Source organism: Saccharomyces kudriavzevii (genome assembly GCF_947243775.1).
Source record: "Saccharomyces kudriavzevii IFO 1802 strain IFO1802 genome assembly, chromosome: 16".
NCBI lineage: Eukaryota > Fungi > Ascomycota > Saccharomycetes > Saccharomycetales > Saccharomycetaceae > Saccharomyces > Saccharomyces kudriavzevii.
The window spans coordinates 399,163-416,274 of record NC_079287.1 but is presented as its reverse complement, the minus strand read 5'-3'; the positions used below and the strand labels follow the sequence as shown (position 1 = coordinate 416,274).

The window sequence follows — 17,112 nt, the reverse complement described above, 5'->3', positions numbered from 1 at the left end:
ATATATATCAGAAGATGGAAGGTATAAAAAAAAAGTACCTCTATAGGCGGGCCAAGACGGAAGTCATCAGCACAATTGCAGTAATCAAATTTGACGTACCATCATTCGCATAATTCTCCAATGCAACACGATATTGTCGGCGATGACGAGGAGGAGGCCCAAGAGCAGAAGTGGGCACAGATCAAAGACTTAATTGACTCAGGGGAACTTGCCCGCTTGAAACGAAGTCGCCAGATGACCGAGAAGTACCATGAGCACAAGAGAAAGACTGCTGGTCTGGACATCAACCAATACGTTCTGCAAAAGCTGGGCTGGTCGCCATACAAATCTCAGCACGAAGATGCTCCCTCGAAGGCATTCAGTGCGCGCACTCTATATGCCGTACGCGCCAACGACTTCCCGTACAGCTTCGAGCCGGGCGTGGTGCATCTTGTTCTTTGGTCTAAAATTGCCCTACCAGTGCACTCCCCAGATAAGACCGTGCGCAATGCGGCTCGGGAACGCATGAATGCGTTCCTACAGGCACAACCATTCCTGCGGCCACTTGTTAGCTTGGGTCACGTGGCCTGGTTTGTCAACTACCCGGAATTACAAAGTGTTGCCCGGATATTCCACGCGCACGTGCTGCTGTATTTTCCACGGAACCTTTACTCCGCGGAACAGATGCAAGTCGCTGTTGACGATATCCTCTCACACGGCTTTGAACCGCTTGCCTAGTAGAACTCTTTTATTTCTTTTTTTTTTTGCAAATGCCAGAAAGCGCTACATATTTTTTTATTCTTTTATTACCTACGTGTATTAATTATAGTGATGCTAGCGCTAATTCGATGAGCTAGTACGTATGAAGGGCTATTATACACTCAATTCAACCTTGGCACACACGCATAATATTTAAAGGAGTGCAACAAATAATGCATATGCAACTCAGGAAAAGGAAAAGAGTCGATTATACAGGAAGAAAATTGGCGTCCGATCCTCCCGCAACCACAACTATTCCATCTATTGTCGTACCAAAGAAGCGTAGACTGGCCAAAACGAATATGATTACGCCGGTTGCGCTAAGTGCCTCCGGAACGCTGAGCCCGTCGAACATAATAATACCGAAACCTTTGCAGCGCCCCAAATTTCGCAATAACGCCGACCCATCTTCACAAGATGATCACCTTGGGATAATTCCTGTATTGGAAGTTCAAAGAAGTTTATCAAACCTTATTGAAAGACAAGAGGGCCTGTTTTATAAGGACTTGCGTAAACCGACTTTGGTAGGTTTGAAAAATTTCGAAATGCTGAGGCTGCCCAATGACCTGCAGCTTTTGCAAAACATTGTAAAGCTATTGTATTCATTCGACCAATTGAATAGTGATTCAAAGGTAATATCGGCCAGCACTGCCAGCTCGAAGGCTTTCTCTCAAGCGCACTCAAATAAACTGAAAAAATTAATCGCTGAGAAGAAACCTCTGCTCAGCCATTCCAATCACGACAGTACTACCCATCAAAATGACATCATCATCCATGAAATAGCGAAACTGCACTCCATAAATCTGATAGATCTCCTCAACCTGGAAATGTACAACAATACCAGCCATGCAATCAACACAGTGTCGCAAACCACGGCAAATTCGATGACCGTTAACAGTATTATCAAAAAACTGGACAAGCCGATACTAAAGGAGAGAAATAACACTCTGGCATGGCCTCACAAAACTAGATTCAAAACAAAGAAAAATCAGCCCTTGCAGAACGGATCACTAACCAATAATACCAACATCGCTCTCTATAATGATATATAGCCGCCATCCCTATTCACTCTACATAAAGGTGCATATATATAGAAAACGCATCTCTGCATTCACATTTTTGAACGTAATCTTGCGCCGTTTATTGAGGATATTTGCCACGGCTGTTTTTCTGCAAGCGTAGCAGTGGAATGTGTGCTATTTACATACCCGTATACCTACATTATCGTTTTCTTATCACCTTCTCTTCTTTACTTCTTCGCCTTGCCTTCGTTGACGTTTCTTTGACGCAAAAAAAAAAGAAAGTCAAGACAAGATGTGCTTACAAGACAATATACGGCGTATGCACAAATAAACCGGAAGATACATACAGAATAAAGCATTCACGAGTCTGTGGGGAACAATGGAGGCCCAGATAGATGAACTGATCAATAAAGAGCCAGTTTGGTCTAGCCAAAACGAAAACTTGATTTCAAAGCCTTATAGCCATATTCTTTTGAAACCAGGTAAAAATTTCAGACTAAATTTAATACTTCAAATAAACAGAGTTTTGAATCTGCCTAAAGACCAACTGGCCATCGTTTCTCAAATAATCGAGCTCTTACATAACTCCAGTCTTTTAATCGACGATATAGAAGATAATGCTCCTTTGAGAAGAGGCCAAACCACAGCCCATCTAATCTTTGGTATCCCATCCACTTTGAACACCGCTAATTACATGTACTTCAAAGCTATGCAGCTTCTCTCGCAACTAACCTCAGAGCCGCCACTTTACCATGAACTGGTTACGATATTTAATGAAGAACTGATTAATCTACATAGGGGACAAGGATTGGATATATATTGGAGAGACTTTTTGCCCGAAATCATACCCACTCAACAAATGTATTTGAACATGGTTATGAATAAAACCGGTGGTCTTTTTAGGTTGACGTTGAGGCTCATGGAAACGTTGTCTCCTACCTCACACCACGGCCATTCGCTGGTTCCTTTCATAAATCTTTTAGGCATCATTTACCAGATCAGAGATGATTACTTGAATTTGAAAGATTTTCAAATGTCCAGTGAAAAAGGTTTCGCCGAAGATATTACAGAGGGCAAGATATCGTTTCCCATCGTCCATGCTCTCAACTTCACCAAATCCGAAGGTCACACGGAGAAGCACGATGAAATTTTAAGAATTCTTTCATTGAGGACGAATGATAAAGATTTGAAATTGAAATTGATTGAAATATTGGAATTCCATACTAATTCATTGGACTATACCAAAAATTTTATCAATCAATTGGTGAACATGATAAAAAATGATAAGGAGAATAAGTATTTGCCCGTTTTGACTTTGCATTCCAATACCGCTGCCAATTTACGTGGCGAATTGTTATATATAATAGACCACCTATCTGAGTTGTAAAATGAATTGATCGGTCAATCAATCAGTGGGGAAAAAAGCATGTTTTCTCGCCCCCTTCGCATTTATATATACAGTTTTCTTATATAAACGTATTATTGCATCATTTTTTGATATATTTCGAATAGATCTCTTAGTTCGCATATAGTCAAATCTTCAAACTTACGACCTTTATATTTCTTCCACGACTTTTGAATCTCCTTTTTATCAACACCATTAGCGCTAGTAGTTATCGTCAAGTCGCCTGTACATTCACGATTGCCATGCTCTAAAGACGCGGAAGACCGTGAAGATGATGACGTTGATCGTGATCCATCCCTAAGCATTTCCACTGTATCTCTATTGACTAATTCCATGGATAGTTGGGATGAACTTCGTGGTATGTTTAAATTATTGTTATTGGTGTTGTTATGAAAGTTATTGCCGCCAACGGTGTTAGGGTGAGGTGGTGTATATGATCTGATTTTGCCAATGATGTTCTTTAATGATGAATCAAAAACAGTTCTGAACCCATCATACGAATTGGACCTGGTAACATCTGGTCTTTGAATAGTAGGGGTCACAATGTCTCCTATATTGGTGTTATTACTGCCGTTGGTTTTGTGCATCATAGTGGTTTTTGATGGTAATGAGACTTTACTACTGATTGAACTTTCTAAAATTTTACCTTCATTTTCAGCTAGTTTATCTTTCAGCTCGTTTGAAAAATCATCCTTAGTCAAGCCTTCGACAAAAACCAATGCCGCTTCTAGGTTCGTCAATGCAAATGATTCGGTTTCGACCAGTTTCTTCTTATATCTAAACAGCCTGATGAATTCTGCATTCAGGAAAATATCGCGCGGAACAATTGTGATAATGTAGTAGATTAGCAGTGAAAGATAGTCGTCGTTGGACATTTCTTGAGAATATGTCATAATTTCGTGTAGTTTTAGTAATGCCTTTATCTTTTCACATGGTGAAATCGAATGATATGTAAATTCATACAGGATGTCTTTGATTTCCTCAAATTTGGGTTCCGGATCAATACCATTATTGAGACTCAAAAATTTTATCAAATCAATTTTGTTCATAGTAGAGAGTTTCGACAAGCAGAAAATTTTCTCATTCAATAGTTTGTTATATTCTGTGAATTCAACACTATTTCTAAACAGATTTCCAACTTTGAAGGTTTGTAATTGATGTGGCTTTAAGGTTTTCATTTTGTTCGGTGAAGATACAGATGTACCCACTATAAGAATCTTCTTGAAAACGTCTCTTTCACAAAATTCCATGTATTTTTCAATTTTCATGTTATTCAATTCGTTAATTCTCAGTTGCCTTTTGATCTCTTCTGGTGATAACATTTGAGTAGCATTATTAGAGTTTGATATTGAATCATTACTGAAAAGTGATGAAGACCTTCTTGGTCTCATCACCGAGTTTCCACTGCTACTTCTGCTTCTTCCAAAAATGCCGCTGAACCCACTACTTAATGTTTCTTTGGCTGCTAAAAACGAACTGGGACCACCATTAATATTGCCATTGCTACTCACCAAACTGACGTGCTGAAATGATGCTTTGTCGAATTTTATGTAAAAGCTTTGGAAAACACTAGATAATTGCAAAACTGTCAGTGGCCGTACATATTTGGGTTGTTTTAAATCGTCAATAAAAATATCAATCAATTTTGATAGTTCCGATGGTAAATTGGTTACACCATTTAATGCATCGTCAATTTCTTGTTTCGTTAATATAGGGGATTTAATGTTATCCAACCTTTCGCTGGTTGTAGAATCTTCATCACCATCACAATTGCTTTTTTCATTGTCATTTTGATCCTGATGTGAAATCTGTTGAAATTGAATGCAATTAGTTGTGTTCTTGTACGATTCCCTGATCGATTGATTGGGGTCAAACCTTGGGTTTGTTATCGGAGGAGTGAATAATTGCCTAGCCATTTAAGTTACTATTCTTAAAGAGTGTGCTCCCCTTAATCAACTTTTGTACTTTGCTTCTAAAAATACCCTTTACTGCGAAGTAAATGATTCTATGCCTGGCTTAGAAAAACGATTTCCTCTCTCACCCAAGATGTCAAACACCACACTAACCCGAATGCTATTTGATAAGCAAACAGCAGTAAACCTTGGACGTACCTTTACTGTAATTTTTGCGTTTGGCTTCAGTCTTCACCAAAAGCAAAATAAAGCTCGGTTATGGCACACTTTTTTATCCGAGAGCCGCTCTTTTACGAAACAAATTCCAAAAACGAATTCAATACGAAGTAAGTGAAATGTTTCAACAACGGGGCTTGGATATATGCTGCATTAAATTACGTCAAGGACGGTCCGGAGAAAGTAAAACTATTGATAGGTTTAGATGACTTTTTCATTCCATGAGTTCTCGGTTTGCAAGAAGTAATGTCAACTCCAACCACATCAGGAAGAGAAATCATTCTCCAGACCCAATAGGAATTGATAATTATAAAAGAAAAAGACTAATCATAGACTTAGAAAACTTATCACTGAACGAAAAAGGTCCCAAGAGCACATATTCAGATGATAGCAATCTCATTCATAGCAATATAGCGTTGTCAGATGACATCCATGATAAAGCGCTGAAAGAGATTATCAAGTACTCCACAGGCAAAAATCACGATAGTGGGTCAATCTATGACAGAATTTGGGAACGTTTGAGAGAGGAAAAATTGCAAGTTATAAAATGGGCAGATTATAAAAAGGTTGCTTACTTAAACTGGTGGATGTGGTTCCAGGATCAATTTGCTACCAAATGCACTTATGATGGGGAGACCGACACTGACATTGAAATGTTGGCGATGGATACTGACGTGGATATGGATGCATAATGGCCATCAGCGAATCATAATATATACGGACCGACTATTTATTTACACGTTCATAGTATAGCATATACGCGTATTTCTGTTCATTTAAAACCGTTGAAGTGGCCCTTTGTTTTATGGCCCCATCCGATATTTGCCAATAAGGATACTGTGAAGCACTTTTAACTCTTTTGTACCTGCGTTTTCCGTGGTTATTTGTAATGTTTTCATTGTGGTTCCTATTGGTAATAATTGACCTGCTGTCGACGAAAGATTCATCTTCTTTATCAAAAAGAATATCGCCCTTACGTCTGTAGCACATGTAGTGCCCACGCGAATGAGAGCCGGTATGTTTCACAACACTTTTCAAGTTATATACAATCTGTCTGTTTTCCGTTAATTTCATGTTCTCAATCGATGTATATTCAGTAAGTTTTATTTCTTCTTGAAATTTCACGTTACAGGGATTTCTAGAGTATGTTACTCCATTGAACGTGGATCTGGATAAATGAATGACGAGAACTTTGGGAAGTTTTACAGCTATATCTCTTTTGATGACCTTTCCTTTAACATTAGATATGCAGAATTTATCCTTTGTGTAATGATTTATGTACTGATCTATTTCCAATGGTAAATCTTCGTTAATTGAAGCCTCGGTGGCATAATCTTTCAATGCATCCAATATCAATAATTCATCCGGGGCACAATCTTTGAAGTTTCTATACTGCTCATGGGCTAAGATGGCCCTTGCTCGGCAAATCAAACAAGAATAGTCTTCTATAATTTCTGTTTCATCGTTGGACAGGATATCCAACAGGTTTTCTGACGATTTTTGAGGTACTGACAGTTCACGAATAAAAGTCTTTTGATGTGATATTTTTGATAAGCCATTGCATTGAACGCATACTAAAAACTTGGAAGTTTCGCCTTCGAACGGAAAGTTTGGCACATCTACATTGAGCATATGTTTAGTGTGCTTAACTAATCTTGAGTGTTCTTCTTGCAATGTTTGCAACAAAATCACTGTAAATTCATGTGCATCATTTTGTTTGGATGACATTTTCGATTTGAATATAGACTCCAAAGCATTTACTACTATTTTTGGAGAAATTGTCATTTTACTTTCTCTCACAGATACTAAATCAGCAATTAAACGCATTAGACTCTCGTGTAGGGGGGTGGATGAATCAGAAAAGTTTTCAAGTCTGCTGTCATTCGCAATGTTATCGGCTGTGGGATTTTCTCTCGTACTTCTGGAGAAGGATTTTAATTCTGGGTTATTTAGTTCTTGAAGAATGGATTTGATGCCGTTCAAATATTCCACAAATCTGGGTATTCCGGCCAAGGCTTGAAGAGCTGAAGTTATGAAGCAATCATTCCCACGATTAATCAAACCAACAGTCGTATACCTCCAATTTCTTTGCTCAAAATTCCCAAAGACAAGCGCACTTAAGCTTGGGGCAATTATATATAAAGAAACACAAATTATCAGCCCAGATGATAAGTTTGCTGGGGATCTTAAAAATTTTCTTATCCAAAACATATTGTGATCATGGTATTTATTGTACATTCCTTATAATACTCGAATTAATGAAAAAATGTCCTACTATTAACAGCTAAGTATGACGCTAACGGTCAAATTTTTGATAAATGCGTTTTTATTTTTCCATCAATTAAGTATCTGTGTCAACTGACACTGAAGAATGAAAATTGGCTATTATTTCTAATATTTATTCATTTGCTAAAGCTTATTTTGACTTGTATTATTTCCTTTTCCTTGAAAATTACTGAAGGGGAGAAATAAATCAGGGTGGAGAATGTTATTTAAAAGTCGCTGCTTAGAACTAATCGTAAATAAAAGTATTATTCAAAGATATACGAAATTGTCGTTCATTAATATTTTCGATAATACATATAGTACACATTAAAAAAAAATTGATTAGATGCATAACATCTAAAAAGCTGAAAGTTATTGTCAGGCCTTCCTTTTTTTATATCAAGGTACTCGGCACACATTCAAGCACCGGTACTACCAAATTTACTAGACCAGTCCTCATATTTTTGCAGAGATTCTGGGGATACACTTTTCTTTATTGTCAACAATGAGTTTTGAAAGTCTTTGATTTCAATTCCTCTAATCTTATCAAAATCCACGAACATTAGCTTATCTCCTAGATCCCTAATGGGTTCCATTGCAGCTTCTTTGGCTAACGATGTGAGGTCAGAACCAGAGAAACCGTCTGTCAATTTTGTTATTAATTCATAATCTAGATCTTCCAAGCTATTCTTTTGTTTGGCCATCAGCCTCTTTAGATGATATAGTCTAGTTTCATAATCCGGAAGGGGAATGTATAATCTCCTTGAAAATCGTCTTCTTGCCGCATCATCAATTGCCCATGGCAAATTGGTAGCTCCCAAAACAAGCACTCTACTATCAAGTATATTATTTTGTGCTTCTGATTGTGCTGTAGCGTTCGATAACGAGGACCACTGAATGAGAAGCTCCGTTTTAATTCTCCTCGAAGACTCATTTTCGTTATCAGAACGAGCAGTTAACATTGAGTCGATTTCATCTATGAAAATAATAGAAGGTGACAGTCTCTTTGCCATGTAAAATAATGCTCTAATTAGTTTTTCAGATTCACCAAGATATTTCGATAGTAAAGAAGATGCACTTACGCTGAAAAATGTGGAGTTGGACTCCGTTGCGACCGCCTTAGCAACCATCGTCTTACCTGTACCTGGCGGGCCGAACAAAAGCATACCTCTAACGGGTTCCCTTAACCCTTTGAACAAATCAGGTCGCAGAAAGGGATAAACTACTGCTTCTTTCAAAGAGTTCTTTGTACTTTTTAAGCCTGCAATATCATCCCAATAAACCTTTTCATCAGTTACTAGGATTTCATTAAGTATCTGTTCACAGGCATTTCGGTCAACTCCTTGTAATGATTTCAATATATCCTCTTTTTTAGAATCCACAGATGAACAAGCAGAACTTTCTTTATCAGGTGTAGCACTTCTGGAGCGTGTGGGCTTCGGTTCAGTAGGTGTCGCTGTCGCCGAAACAAGTATTGGAGAGGTGGACACCAAGTTTTGCTCATTCCTGCGAGAAGGTTTGTTAGAGTTAGTTTTATTCCCATTCAATTTCGCGTTTGTAGGCTGATTTCTTGAAGACCTGCTACTTTGCCTATTGAGAGTGGGTGATTTTATAATCGGTCGATTGACCGTTGGCTTTTTATAGTCATATTTTTTTTTCAATTGTTGTGCAGACTTACATCCTATTGAGGATTCATTAGTATGTGCGATATTGCTACTCACTCTTGTATGCTTTGCCCCATTTTGATACTGAGACCAGGCTAACTGCGCAGCCATTCCAATCTCCTTTGCTTCCATTGATTTTCTTACTGGAGCTCGCATTTTCTCGTCTGAGATTCGTACAACGTCAAGTGATCTTCTTTTGACCACGGAATTATCAATCTTTCCAGAAGATTTGACATTTGTAGAGGAACTGTCAAGGCTGGCTCTCAACTTATAATTTGTTTTCCTGTCATGTTTTAAGGTGAAAATACGTTTCTTCTCCGCTTGTTCTCTATATTTACGCTCTTGTTCCTCTCTTTTGATCCTCTCCTCTTCTAACTTCTGCGTCACTTCATATTCGACTTTTTCTTTAACCTTTAACTCGATCAATTTTTCCCTCTGAAGCTCTAAGTCCTTTTCGTACTGACGTTTTGCTCCTAATTTTTTTTCTTCTTCCAACTTCCTTGCACGTCTAATATTATCGGCCTGTTTATTGATTCTAGCCTCCTTTTCGTCAGCTTCTTTCATCTTATCTCTCTTGGAGCCCATTTTCCAAAGTCTCGTAAAACGTAAACTATTTCCCGTCCCAAGACCCAAAACAGATGAGGATGATGACAAAGAAGGGCTGCCGTTTCCTTCAATTATGATGTTTTCTGCTTTGCGACGAGATATCCTTATATCTTGGCCGAGAATTTGAAAGTCTTCAATAACGCTCCTCAATTCAGGATGATCAACTACAAGGTTTCCCAACCCCTTCTTTAAGGTAAACGTCTTTTCAATTTTTCGCAGACCTTCATTGACGTATACCAATAGAGCATCTAGATTTTTATGAATCTTCCCATAGGTGACCGAATCCTTATTACCTTCGCCATTTTCTATAAGGTTTGCTAGGTTTTTATATTGATTTCTGACAACAGAATACAGCAATTGTAAAGACTGTGCCAACGTGAGATTCTCAGGTATACTAAACTTTTCGTGTGCCATAATCTCAGAGTGCTATATGCTCTCTTCGAAATTCCCTTTATGTGAAGCCTTCCCTGTTTTGTTAGTAGGATGATGTTTTTCATACTACGAAATGCCGATAATCCATTCATTCAACGGATTTCCTGAGTCCGCCAGGGTCTTTAGAATGGACTTAAGATTTCTCATAACCGACACAGTAATGCATACGCATACTAAATCATTAATGGAAAACGCTTTAGTATTCTCACATAGACATAGGTAAGTACATAAAAATACATATTTATTTCTATAACGGTAATAAATAGTCTAAATGAAAGTTTCTCGTTATCGTTGCTTCGTTACTTCGTTGAGAAATCATTACTTTGACAACTTCACTAATCTAGGACGGTGTACTATGTTGTCTTTTGCAGTACTTGAGTTTCTCCTCTTCGGTCATTGATCTAACGTTCCAATTTTTGAAGTTCTCAAAAATACAGATTTCCTTGTTATTTTTCGTTAAGTTCCTGAAATATAATGAGAGAGAGTTCAAAGTCAAACCATTGTTTATCCTAAACTTTTCTAAATCTCCGACCAAAATCTTTCTTATATCTTCTCTCGGTTGTTGAGGATTAGTAAATCTGCCGAGTTTTATACCGCGGTCGCATTCTGTTTCAATGTAATCCATGATAATTCTTCTAGTTGGAAAAAAATGCGAATCTTCGCTGACTTTCCATCTTCGCCAGCCATAATTTTCAATCAATTTTTTTATTGAAGATTTCCCGTTCAAACCAATATACCACTCCGCATATAGATCCCAAATTGTCTTGTTTTCTCTGGACAATTTATACTTGATTGCCTCGTTTGGTCCAGCTTTCATGCCCTTTTTGTTCATCATTTCAAATTTGGAGGAATTTTGAGGGAACGATGGAACTGGTTTTATTATTGTACTGATTGTGTTTTTGGCTTCATCAGAACCGTTAATAGCAGAAATGGGCATTGGCTTCACAGTATCAGTACCACGTGGACTACTATGATTACTAGTATCTTCAAGATCTTTTGATTCTGGGCTGTTATCATTCGGCTCTGCAGTCTTAGATATTAGTACTTCCCCCCTAGTAACATCATCACAAGGTGGTTCGGTAGGACTTTCTGGCATACTGGTAGTAGAGTCATTGTTTGGAAGGCGTGGTCGTTCAGCAAGTTTTGAAGGGGATAGTGTGGAATCTTCAGTTACCTTCTTGGAGTTATTGTCTGTTGAGCTTGAGCTGCCGCCAACTACAAAGTCTGGGGAAGGCTGATAATGTTGAGGTGAACGAAAAGACTCGGTGATAGCTGTGTTAGCCAATGTTGAAAGAGGTAATCGAGGACTCGGGATTGATTTTGAAAGTAAGGAATCAAGAGCTGTCTGAGACGGAGTTGGTTTATCGTCCAATTTAAAACGTTTACTGTAGGGCGACTCACCAACGGGTGATGGAGAAAAGGGACTGCCTGTCGCCGCAGACGCTATTGATCCTGGTAATGGCAGTTTCCTCTTATGTACTATGTCTTGCGGTTGTGGGGCCAAGGTACCGAACATCGGCTGTATAGAATTGCTCAAACTTGGGAACATGTTAATCGGCGCTAGCGTAGGGCTAACAGTATTTTGACTCTGACCCTGAGTTTGTCCTTTCAAACCCCTTTGCTGTATTTGGTTTTGAGAGTTGACTTTTGAGTGATTTGGATCTATCGACTGAACTAAATTACTCAGTACATTCGAATTGATGCTATTTTTATCCAATATTAATATTCCTCCACCTGTGGAAGAGACACCATTTTCCGACTTTGATCCAATTGCCTGATTTCCTGAAAGTAATTGTCTCTGCAACTGCAAAATTTGATTACAAACGTTACCGACGGAGTTCATATCAGACTTTAGTTGAGTTATTTCTTGGCTTAACCTAATGTTCTCTGTAGTCAGTTTTTTTGACAATTCCATGAAATAGGAATCGACTTTTTGACTCACTTCCTCCGTAGATGGATTTAGAAATTGATTTTCTATTTCTGTGGCTTTGCTTAGAGTGTCATTGTTTGAATCTCTGATCGACCCAACTCCTCTAAACTCTTGGTTCTGGAACAACTCAGGTATGAATTTTGAAATGAATGTCACAATATTGGGTAATAATAAAGGATGCTGGCTCAAGTATCGGAGATCCTGAATTGCCACTCTGCCCATGAATTCGAATAATTCACAGAGAGAATAAAGTTTATAATTCGTTCTATCGATAAGAAGCATATCCTGCTTCAAATACGACAGCCATGGAAACACCAAGTCAATTAACTCTCTAGAAGGCTCAAACGTTTGTGACCTTAAAACCTTAACGCTAGAATTACTGCTTGGGTTTTGATTTTGAATATATAGTAATGGATTGGAATTTAAAGAAATAAAGTTCGAATCTAGTAATGGTACTGTAGTGAAATTCTCAATTGAAATCGGAGGATTTGGATGACTCCATCGTATAACAAAATATATGGCCAATGCAAATATCGGGCACTTGGAAATATCAGGATCACGAGAAACTGTATTGAAATAATCGTACGGTTGTCCCGTTCCTCCCTCATTTAGCTTTCTTAGCGTCAAGGAATCAGGGTAAGTTTGGTCCACTATCAAATCCACCAGCTTTAGAGAGTTTAGTGAATCTACATTGACTTTGAAATACGATTGTAGAATATATTGAGCAATGGAATAAAAATTTGAACTTGTGCTGGTACTATCAACACTCGTTTGCTGTTCCAATTGAGAAAGTAGGACACCTAATTGGTTAGTATTTGATTCATATGGTTCTTTGCCGCTGTTATAGGAAGTTGATGGCACACTTTGTGTCCTGAAATTACGTTTTATCTTATTATTCGACCCTTGAAATGTTCCTGACATAGCCTGGGCCAGAAAATTCATCCTCTTATGCGTACACGAACGCAGACAACACTTAATTGATAGCTATTTCCCTCTTTTTATCTGTATATGTGCTCTTTTTGAGAGGAAAATTATGTTTGTATATACTTACTCTTAATGCACTTCCTTTTTCTAAGTTTGCGATGCTATATTAGTACTCCATACTTACAACTTCAGACAATATTAATTTGAAAGAAGTTAATTCTTTTGCTATTGTTGTACTGTTTTATTCCTAGCAGAATGGGAAGAGGATATGTGCCTTTATCAAGTAGGTCGAAAATGTTTTGTGTATAATAAAAGTTATATTAAGCTCTTGTCCTTTTTTTTAATTCTTAGTACTGTACTGATAAATCACTACTTATTAGCAAACTATATTGCATTAGCGGGCAATTCCAAAAAAAGGTTCACAAATTAAAAGTAATAAGTAATAAAAACAGGAAACTATTCAATTGCGAAAGGCTGTAAATTTTACTGGAGGATCAATTACAGTACAAGGGATAATAAGTGAAGATCAAGGAAAAACTCCACACCCATCGAATATCTCCCAGATAACATTCCCAAAATGTGTGTTATGATCATACCATACCATTTTCAATATATATCGAAGGCCAATTAAATATAACCGCCGTTGGTCACTTGCCGACTTTTCTGCTATAAAATGTGGTTTGTTTACCGATGAAGCTTCACCATTAGAAGACGAGTTGGGTGGTTGTCCACTGGATGCTTTTAATTCCTTAAAACAAGAAGTTCGAAGCTCCGGAAAAATTTATATTTGTGGAAGCCAGGTGCACGGGTCTTGAAATCCCATTACGTATTAAGTGATCATTGATCTTCAGGGAGTGTCAGAAATTCATATATTAGTGACGTGTCAAAGAAATCTGCACAATAATAGGCAACATGAGAAGATCGAAGACAGACTGAGCTTCCCATTCGAAGGTCCTCCCACCCAAAAGGAAAGATGTGATGAGCGTTAATGAAACTTACGAATGGTGTTAGCAAGATGTTCGCTACATTTGTGACACCTAGTGCATGTCTATTTCCCTCGTCGAATTTATTCAATATGAATGTCTCTCACCCGGGTGATACATTTTAGACGCCAATGCGTCAAGATAGGAAAACAGGAAGCCGCTGCCGAGAAACCAGTGACTATAAATGGGGAGAGTTTACACTTTGAACATTCTCAACCCTTTGTCAGAACAAGTGGTACATGTACCCTATTGGCCAGGATCCTTACTGCCCTGCGTAAGGGGTGTTTTTTCTTTTTTATTGCGCCCCACTTGAGGTGCAAACACTCACCGATGAGTTTTGAAGATTATTGACTCACTCAACATCATAGATCCTGAATGCAGGCTTCAGGGCCCGTCATTCACTAAACGGGTTACTTTATACTATAGCAAGTTCTTTATGACGGTCACCTCTCAATAAGTAGTTCGACATTGTGTGTCGGGTTTTTTCTTAGTTATTATTACAGTTACGATATATAAGAATGAGACACAGTTAGGTCGAGGTTGGGCCAGAGAAAGGTCTGTACAGACGGGACATCATAATCTTCTCTTCATATTGCAAAAAAAATCCTTTCACCGATTGAGTTAATCTAATATTGGAGTTCTTGCATCCCATGTACTTAGTAAATCGTTATCTCGTTTATGATAGTTGATTTTCCAGTAAATGAACCACTTGGGTAAAACAATGATGTAAAATACAGAAACAAGGAAAATCAAAAGCATGTAGATCCAACCCAGTGTAACGTTTAGAAAAGAGTAGACAATGACATTCGAGATCATTGGTACCACTTTACTTGTCGCCGATAGATAGCTAGGTAGGATGATATTCAATTGAATACAAATCAAAAGGAAACAAAACACATCGATCGTAGTTGACAATCTTGATGATAATACGGCAACCAGGGCAACAAGTATATTAGTGGAAAGATTTGAAGGTTTCTGCTTCGTTCTTGTTGATGAAATAACGAACACGTACCACAACGTTAACCAGAAGGACAGCGTCCATATGGAATCAGATGCGGTTGTCTTAGAAAGTGATTTGAGAACTGGGGAGAGTGTCAACATTGCAAATGTGATGATCAACGAGGATTTAACATTCATGAACGAGGATAATAAAGGATCAACTTTCTTCCTTGATATAATCAATGTTATTAACGAAAGGAAAATCGTTGGCGGAATAGAATCATGACCATAATAGTAAATATACGTAAAAGTAATGTAAATGAAAGAGGTGTTCAATACAGTTTGGTAAAAACTTATAAAATCCAATCTAATTTGAGAGCGAGCTGCTTCAGATAATTTTCTATCAGACTTCTTAGTGCTTTCAACCTTTTGTTTTGCCCTTAAGTTGATAAAGCTCGGATCCGTATAGTTGTCTGGATATTCCTGTTTCAACCACAACAAACGTTTCCAAGGTGGTCTCTTAGTCATTATACCTGGTCGAAAAAGAACCAACTATAATCAATGAGAATCCGCTGAAATTCATGCGAATACTGCAAAGACAGCAGTTTTGAAACAAAGCTTCTGAAAATTCCAAGTTAGATCTCACTACCGCCTGAGAGTGATACTTATAGCAAGCCTTTCTCTCTAGATTGTTTGGAGCGAAAGAGCGTGGCAATAAGAATTGGATTTTTCACTGTCATTTTTACAAATTTGCTAGCCGCGAAGTGAGGACAAAATTCGGCATATCAGAAATACATCAATGAGCAATGATACCAGCTACCCAAGTTGCGCCGGCACGAAATTTGATATGGTGCTCCTCTGAAAACCATTCAATATTTTGTTACTTATATCTCCATGAAAGATCTTCAAAAAAAGAACTCAGTACGAAAGCAAGTAACGAATGAAGACGATGAACGATATGGCAATGACAGCCTACACGAGCTACCCAGGACAATACCAAATGTAAATCCCTATACCAGAAATTTAGCTTTCAGGCCTTCTTTCTCTTCTCAAGTTCCCTCGACAAGAAGCTTATTCAACAACTATTACAACCGTTCAAGTGCCAATACAGTTGGAAATGACACGATAGACACTGACAGTATCAGTTATAACGGCATTGCCAAATTTCGAAGAAATAGTGTAGATATACCGCTGCAAACTCATAGTAGATTAGAAGTTCGACCTATTATCGACAGGCAAGACTATTTATGGAGAGGAATAAACGCTCTGGATGACGTTAAAAAGCAGGCACAAGCAACCGAGCTGTATGACCAATTCCCACAAGGCTTTGAAAACAAATTGATGCAGTTGAGGCAAGCTCACAGCAAACTACTACAAGTCTTGAGGGATCGTAACGCCAAAATAGAAGAGGAGCAACGTCGTGAGGTGGCCGTGGCAACCGCTGCTGCCATGATGACAAGAACCCCATCCCCGACAGGCAAATCTGTGGGCGATGAAGCCACCAGCAACATGCATAGTAGCAGCGCGATTAGGAATCCAAATGGGCCCACTGTTGATCCCGAAGAGGGTAAGTATATCCAAGAACTAGTGGACACTATAAGGGAACTCCAATAATTGCAGTCAGCTTGCAGGTTAAAAAGAAAAAAAGATGTTGCAGAAAACTTTACATCACAAGTGCGTGAATTCATGCATTGCAGTGCTTCGAGTGGATCCCGAAGGCTTCACGGCCGAAAAGAAGCGAAGTAAATCATAAACGAATGCTAGCCCAAGGAATCCTCGAAGAGTCCCGATAAAAGACAACAAACTCGGCCAAGAATAATTCGGTGACGAAGCACTGTAGGATTCAAACTCAGAAACGCATCAGTGAGTTCTAGCAGCCACTATATAGTATTGAGGACTTTCAACACATACACATGTAGAAACTATTCTTTTGTTTGAAGCAGATCTCATACGAAATATAAAGGCACGCGACTGATACTCTGCCATATACATAGAGGAGACGTAGGGTACACTGAATACTAACTCACAATCGTCAAAGTAGTATATATTTACAACTGCTCACCGTTAAGTTCTTA

General features: G+C 38.3%; 10 protein-coding genes across 10 annotated transcripts; 5 read left to right on the top strand and 5 right to left on the bottom strand.

Moving 5' to 3' along the window:
* Positions 1-120: 120 nt before the first annotated feature.
* On the top strand, positions 121-717 carry HTC1 (Htc1p; the record flags this gene model as incomplete). The annotated part of the gene is made up of 1 exon (XM_056231787.1): positions 121-717. The coding sequence occupies one exon, from the start codon at positions 121-123 to the stop codon at positions 715-717; it is 597 nt and encodes a 198-aa protein (XP_056085571.1).
* A 194-nt stretch (positions 718-911) lies between these two features.
* On the top strand, positions 912-1,790 carry SKDI16G2040 (uncharacterized protein; the record flags this gene model as incomplete). Its single annotated transcript, XM_056231786.1, has 1 exon — positions 912-1,790. The coding sequence occupies one exon, from the start codon at positions 912-914 to the stop codon at positions 1,788-1,790; it is 879 nt and encodes a 292-aa protein (XP_056085570.1).
* Positions 1,791-2,139: 349 nt separating this feature from the next.
* Positions 2,140-3,147, top strand: BTS1 (farnesyltranstransferase; the record flags this gene model as incomplete). The annotated part of the gene is made up of 1 exon (XM_056231785.1): positions 2,140-3,147. One exon carries the CDS (start codon positions 2,140-2,142, stop codon positions 3,145-3,147), a length of 1,008 nt encoding a protein of 335 aa, XP_056085569.1.
* Positions 3,148-3,239: 92 nt separating this feature from the next.
* On the bottom strand, positions 3,240-5,081 carry MUK1 (guanine nucleotide exchange factor MUK1; the record flags this gene model as incomplete). Its single annotated transcript, XM_056231784.1, has 1 exon — positions 3,240-5,081. The coding sequence occupies one exon, from the start codon at positions 5,079-5,081 to the stop codon at positions 3,240-3,242; it is 1,842 nt and encodes a 613-aa protein (XP_056085568.1).
* Positions 5,082-5,515: 434 nt separating this feature from the next.
* On the top strand, positions 5,516-5,986 carry SKDI16G2010 (uncharacterized protein; the record flags this gene model as incomplete). Its single annotated transcript, XM_056231783.1, has 1 exon — positions 5,516-5,986. One exon carries the CDS (start codon positions 5,516-5,518, stop codon positions 5,984-5,986), a length of 471 nt encoding a protein of 156 aa, XP_056085567.1.
* Positions 5,987-6,020: 34 nt separating this feature from the next.
* On the bottom strand, positions 6,021-7,532 carry UBP16 (putative ubiquitin-specific protease UBP16; the record flags this gene model as incomplete). Its single annotated transcript, XM_056231782.1, has 1 exon — positions 6,021-7,532. One exon carries the CDS (start codon positions 7,530-7,532, stop codon positions 6,021-6,023), a length of 1,512 nt encoding a protein of 503 aa, XP_056085566.1.
* A 446-nt stretch (positions 7,533-7,978) lies between these two features.
* Positions 7,979-10,243, bottom strand: YTA6 (putative AAA family ATPase YTA6; the record flags this gene model as incomplete). Its single annotated transcript, XM_056231780.1, has 1 exon — positions 7,979-10,243. The coding sequence occupies one exon, from the start codon at positions 10,241-10,243 to the stop codon at positions 7,979-7,981; it is 2,265 nt and encodes a 754-aa protein (XP_056085565.1).
* Positions 10,244-10,601: 358 nt separating this feature from the next.
* Positions 10,602-13,719, bottom strand: GCR1 (transcription regulator GCR1; the record flags this gene model as incomplete). The annotated part of the gene is made up of 2 exons (XM_056231779.1): positions 10,602-12,948; positions 13,712-13,719. The coding sequence occupies 2 exons, from the start codon at positions 13,717-13,719 to the stop codon at positions 10,602-10,604; spliced, it is 2,355 nt and encodes a 784-aa protein (XP_056085564.1).
* A 1,000-nt stretch (positions 13,720-14,719) lies between these two features.
* On the bottom strand, positions 14,720-15,565 carry GPI2 (phosphatidylinositol N-acetylglucosaminyltransferase; the record flags this gene model as incomplete). Its single annotated transcript, XM_056231778.1, has 1 exon — positions 14,720-15,565. One exon carries the CDS (start codon positions 15,563-15,565, stop codon positions 14,720-14,722), a length of 846 nt encoding a protein of 281 aa, XP_056085563.1.
* Positions 15,566-15,931: 366 nt separating this feature from the next.
* SKDI16G1960 (uncharacterized protein) lies at positions 15,932-16,651 on the top strand (the record flags this gene model as incomplete). Its single annotated transcript, XM_056231777.1, has 1 exon — positions 15,932-16,651. One exon carries the CDS (start codon positions 15,932-15,934, stop codon positions 16,649-16,651), a length of 720 nt encoding a protein of 239 aa, XP_056085562.1.
* Between the last annotated feature and the right edge of the window lie 461 nt (positions 16,652-17,112).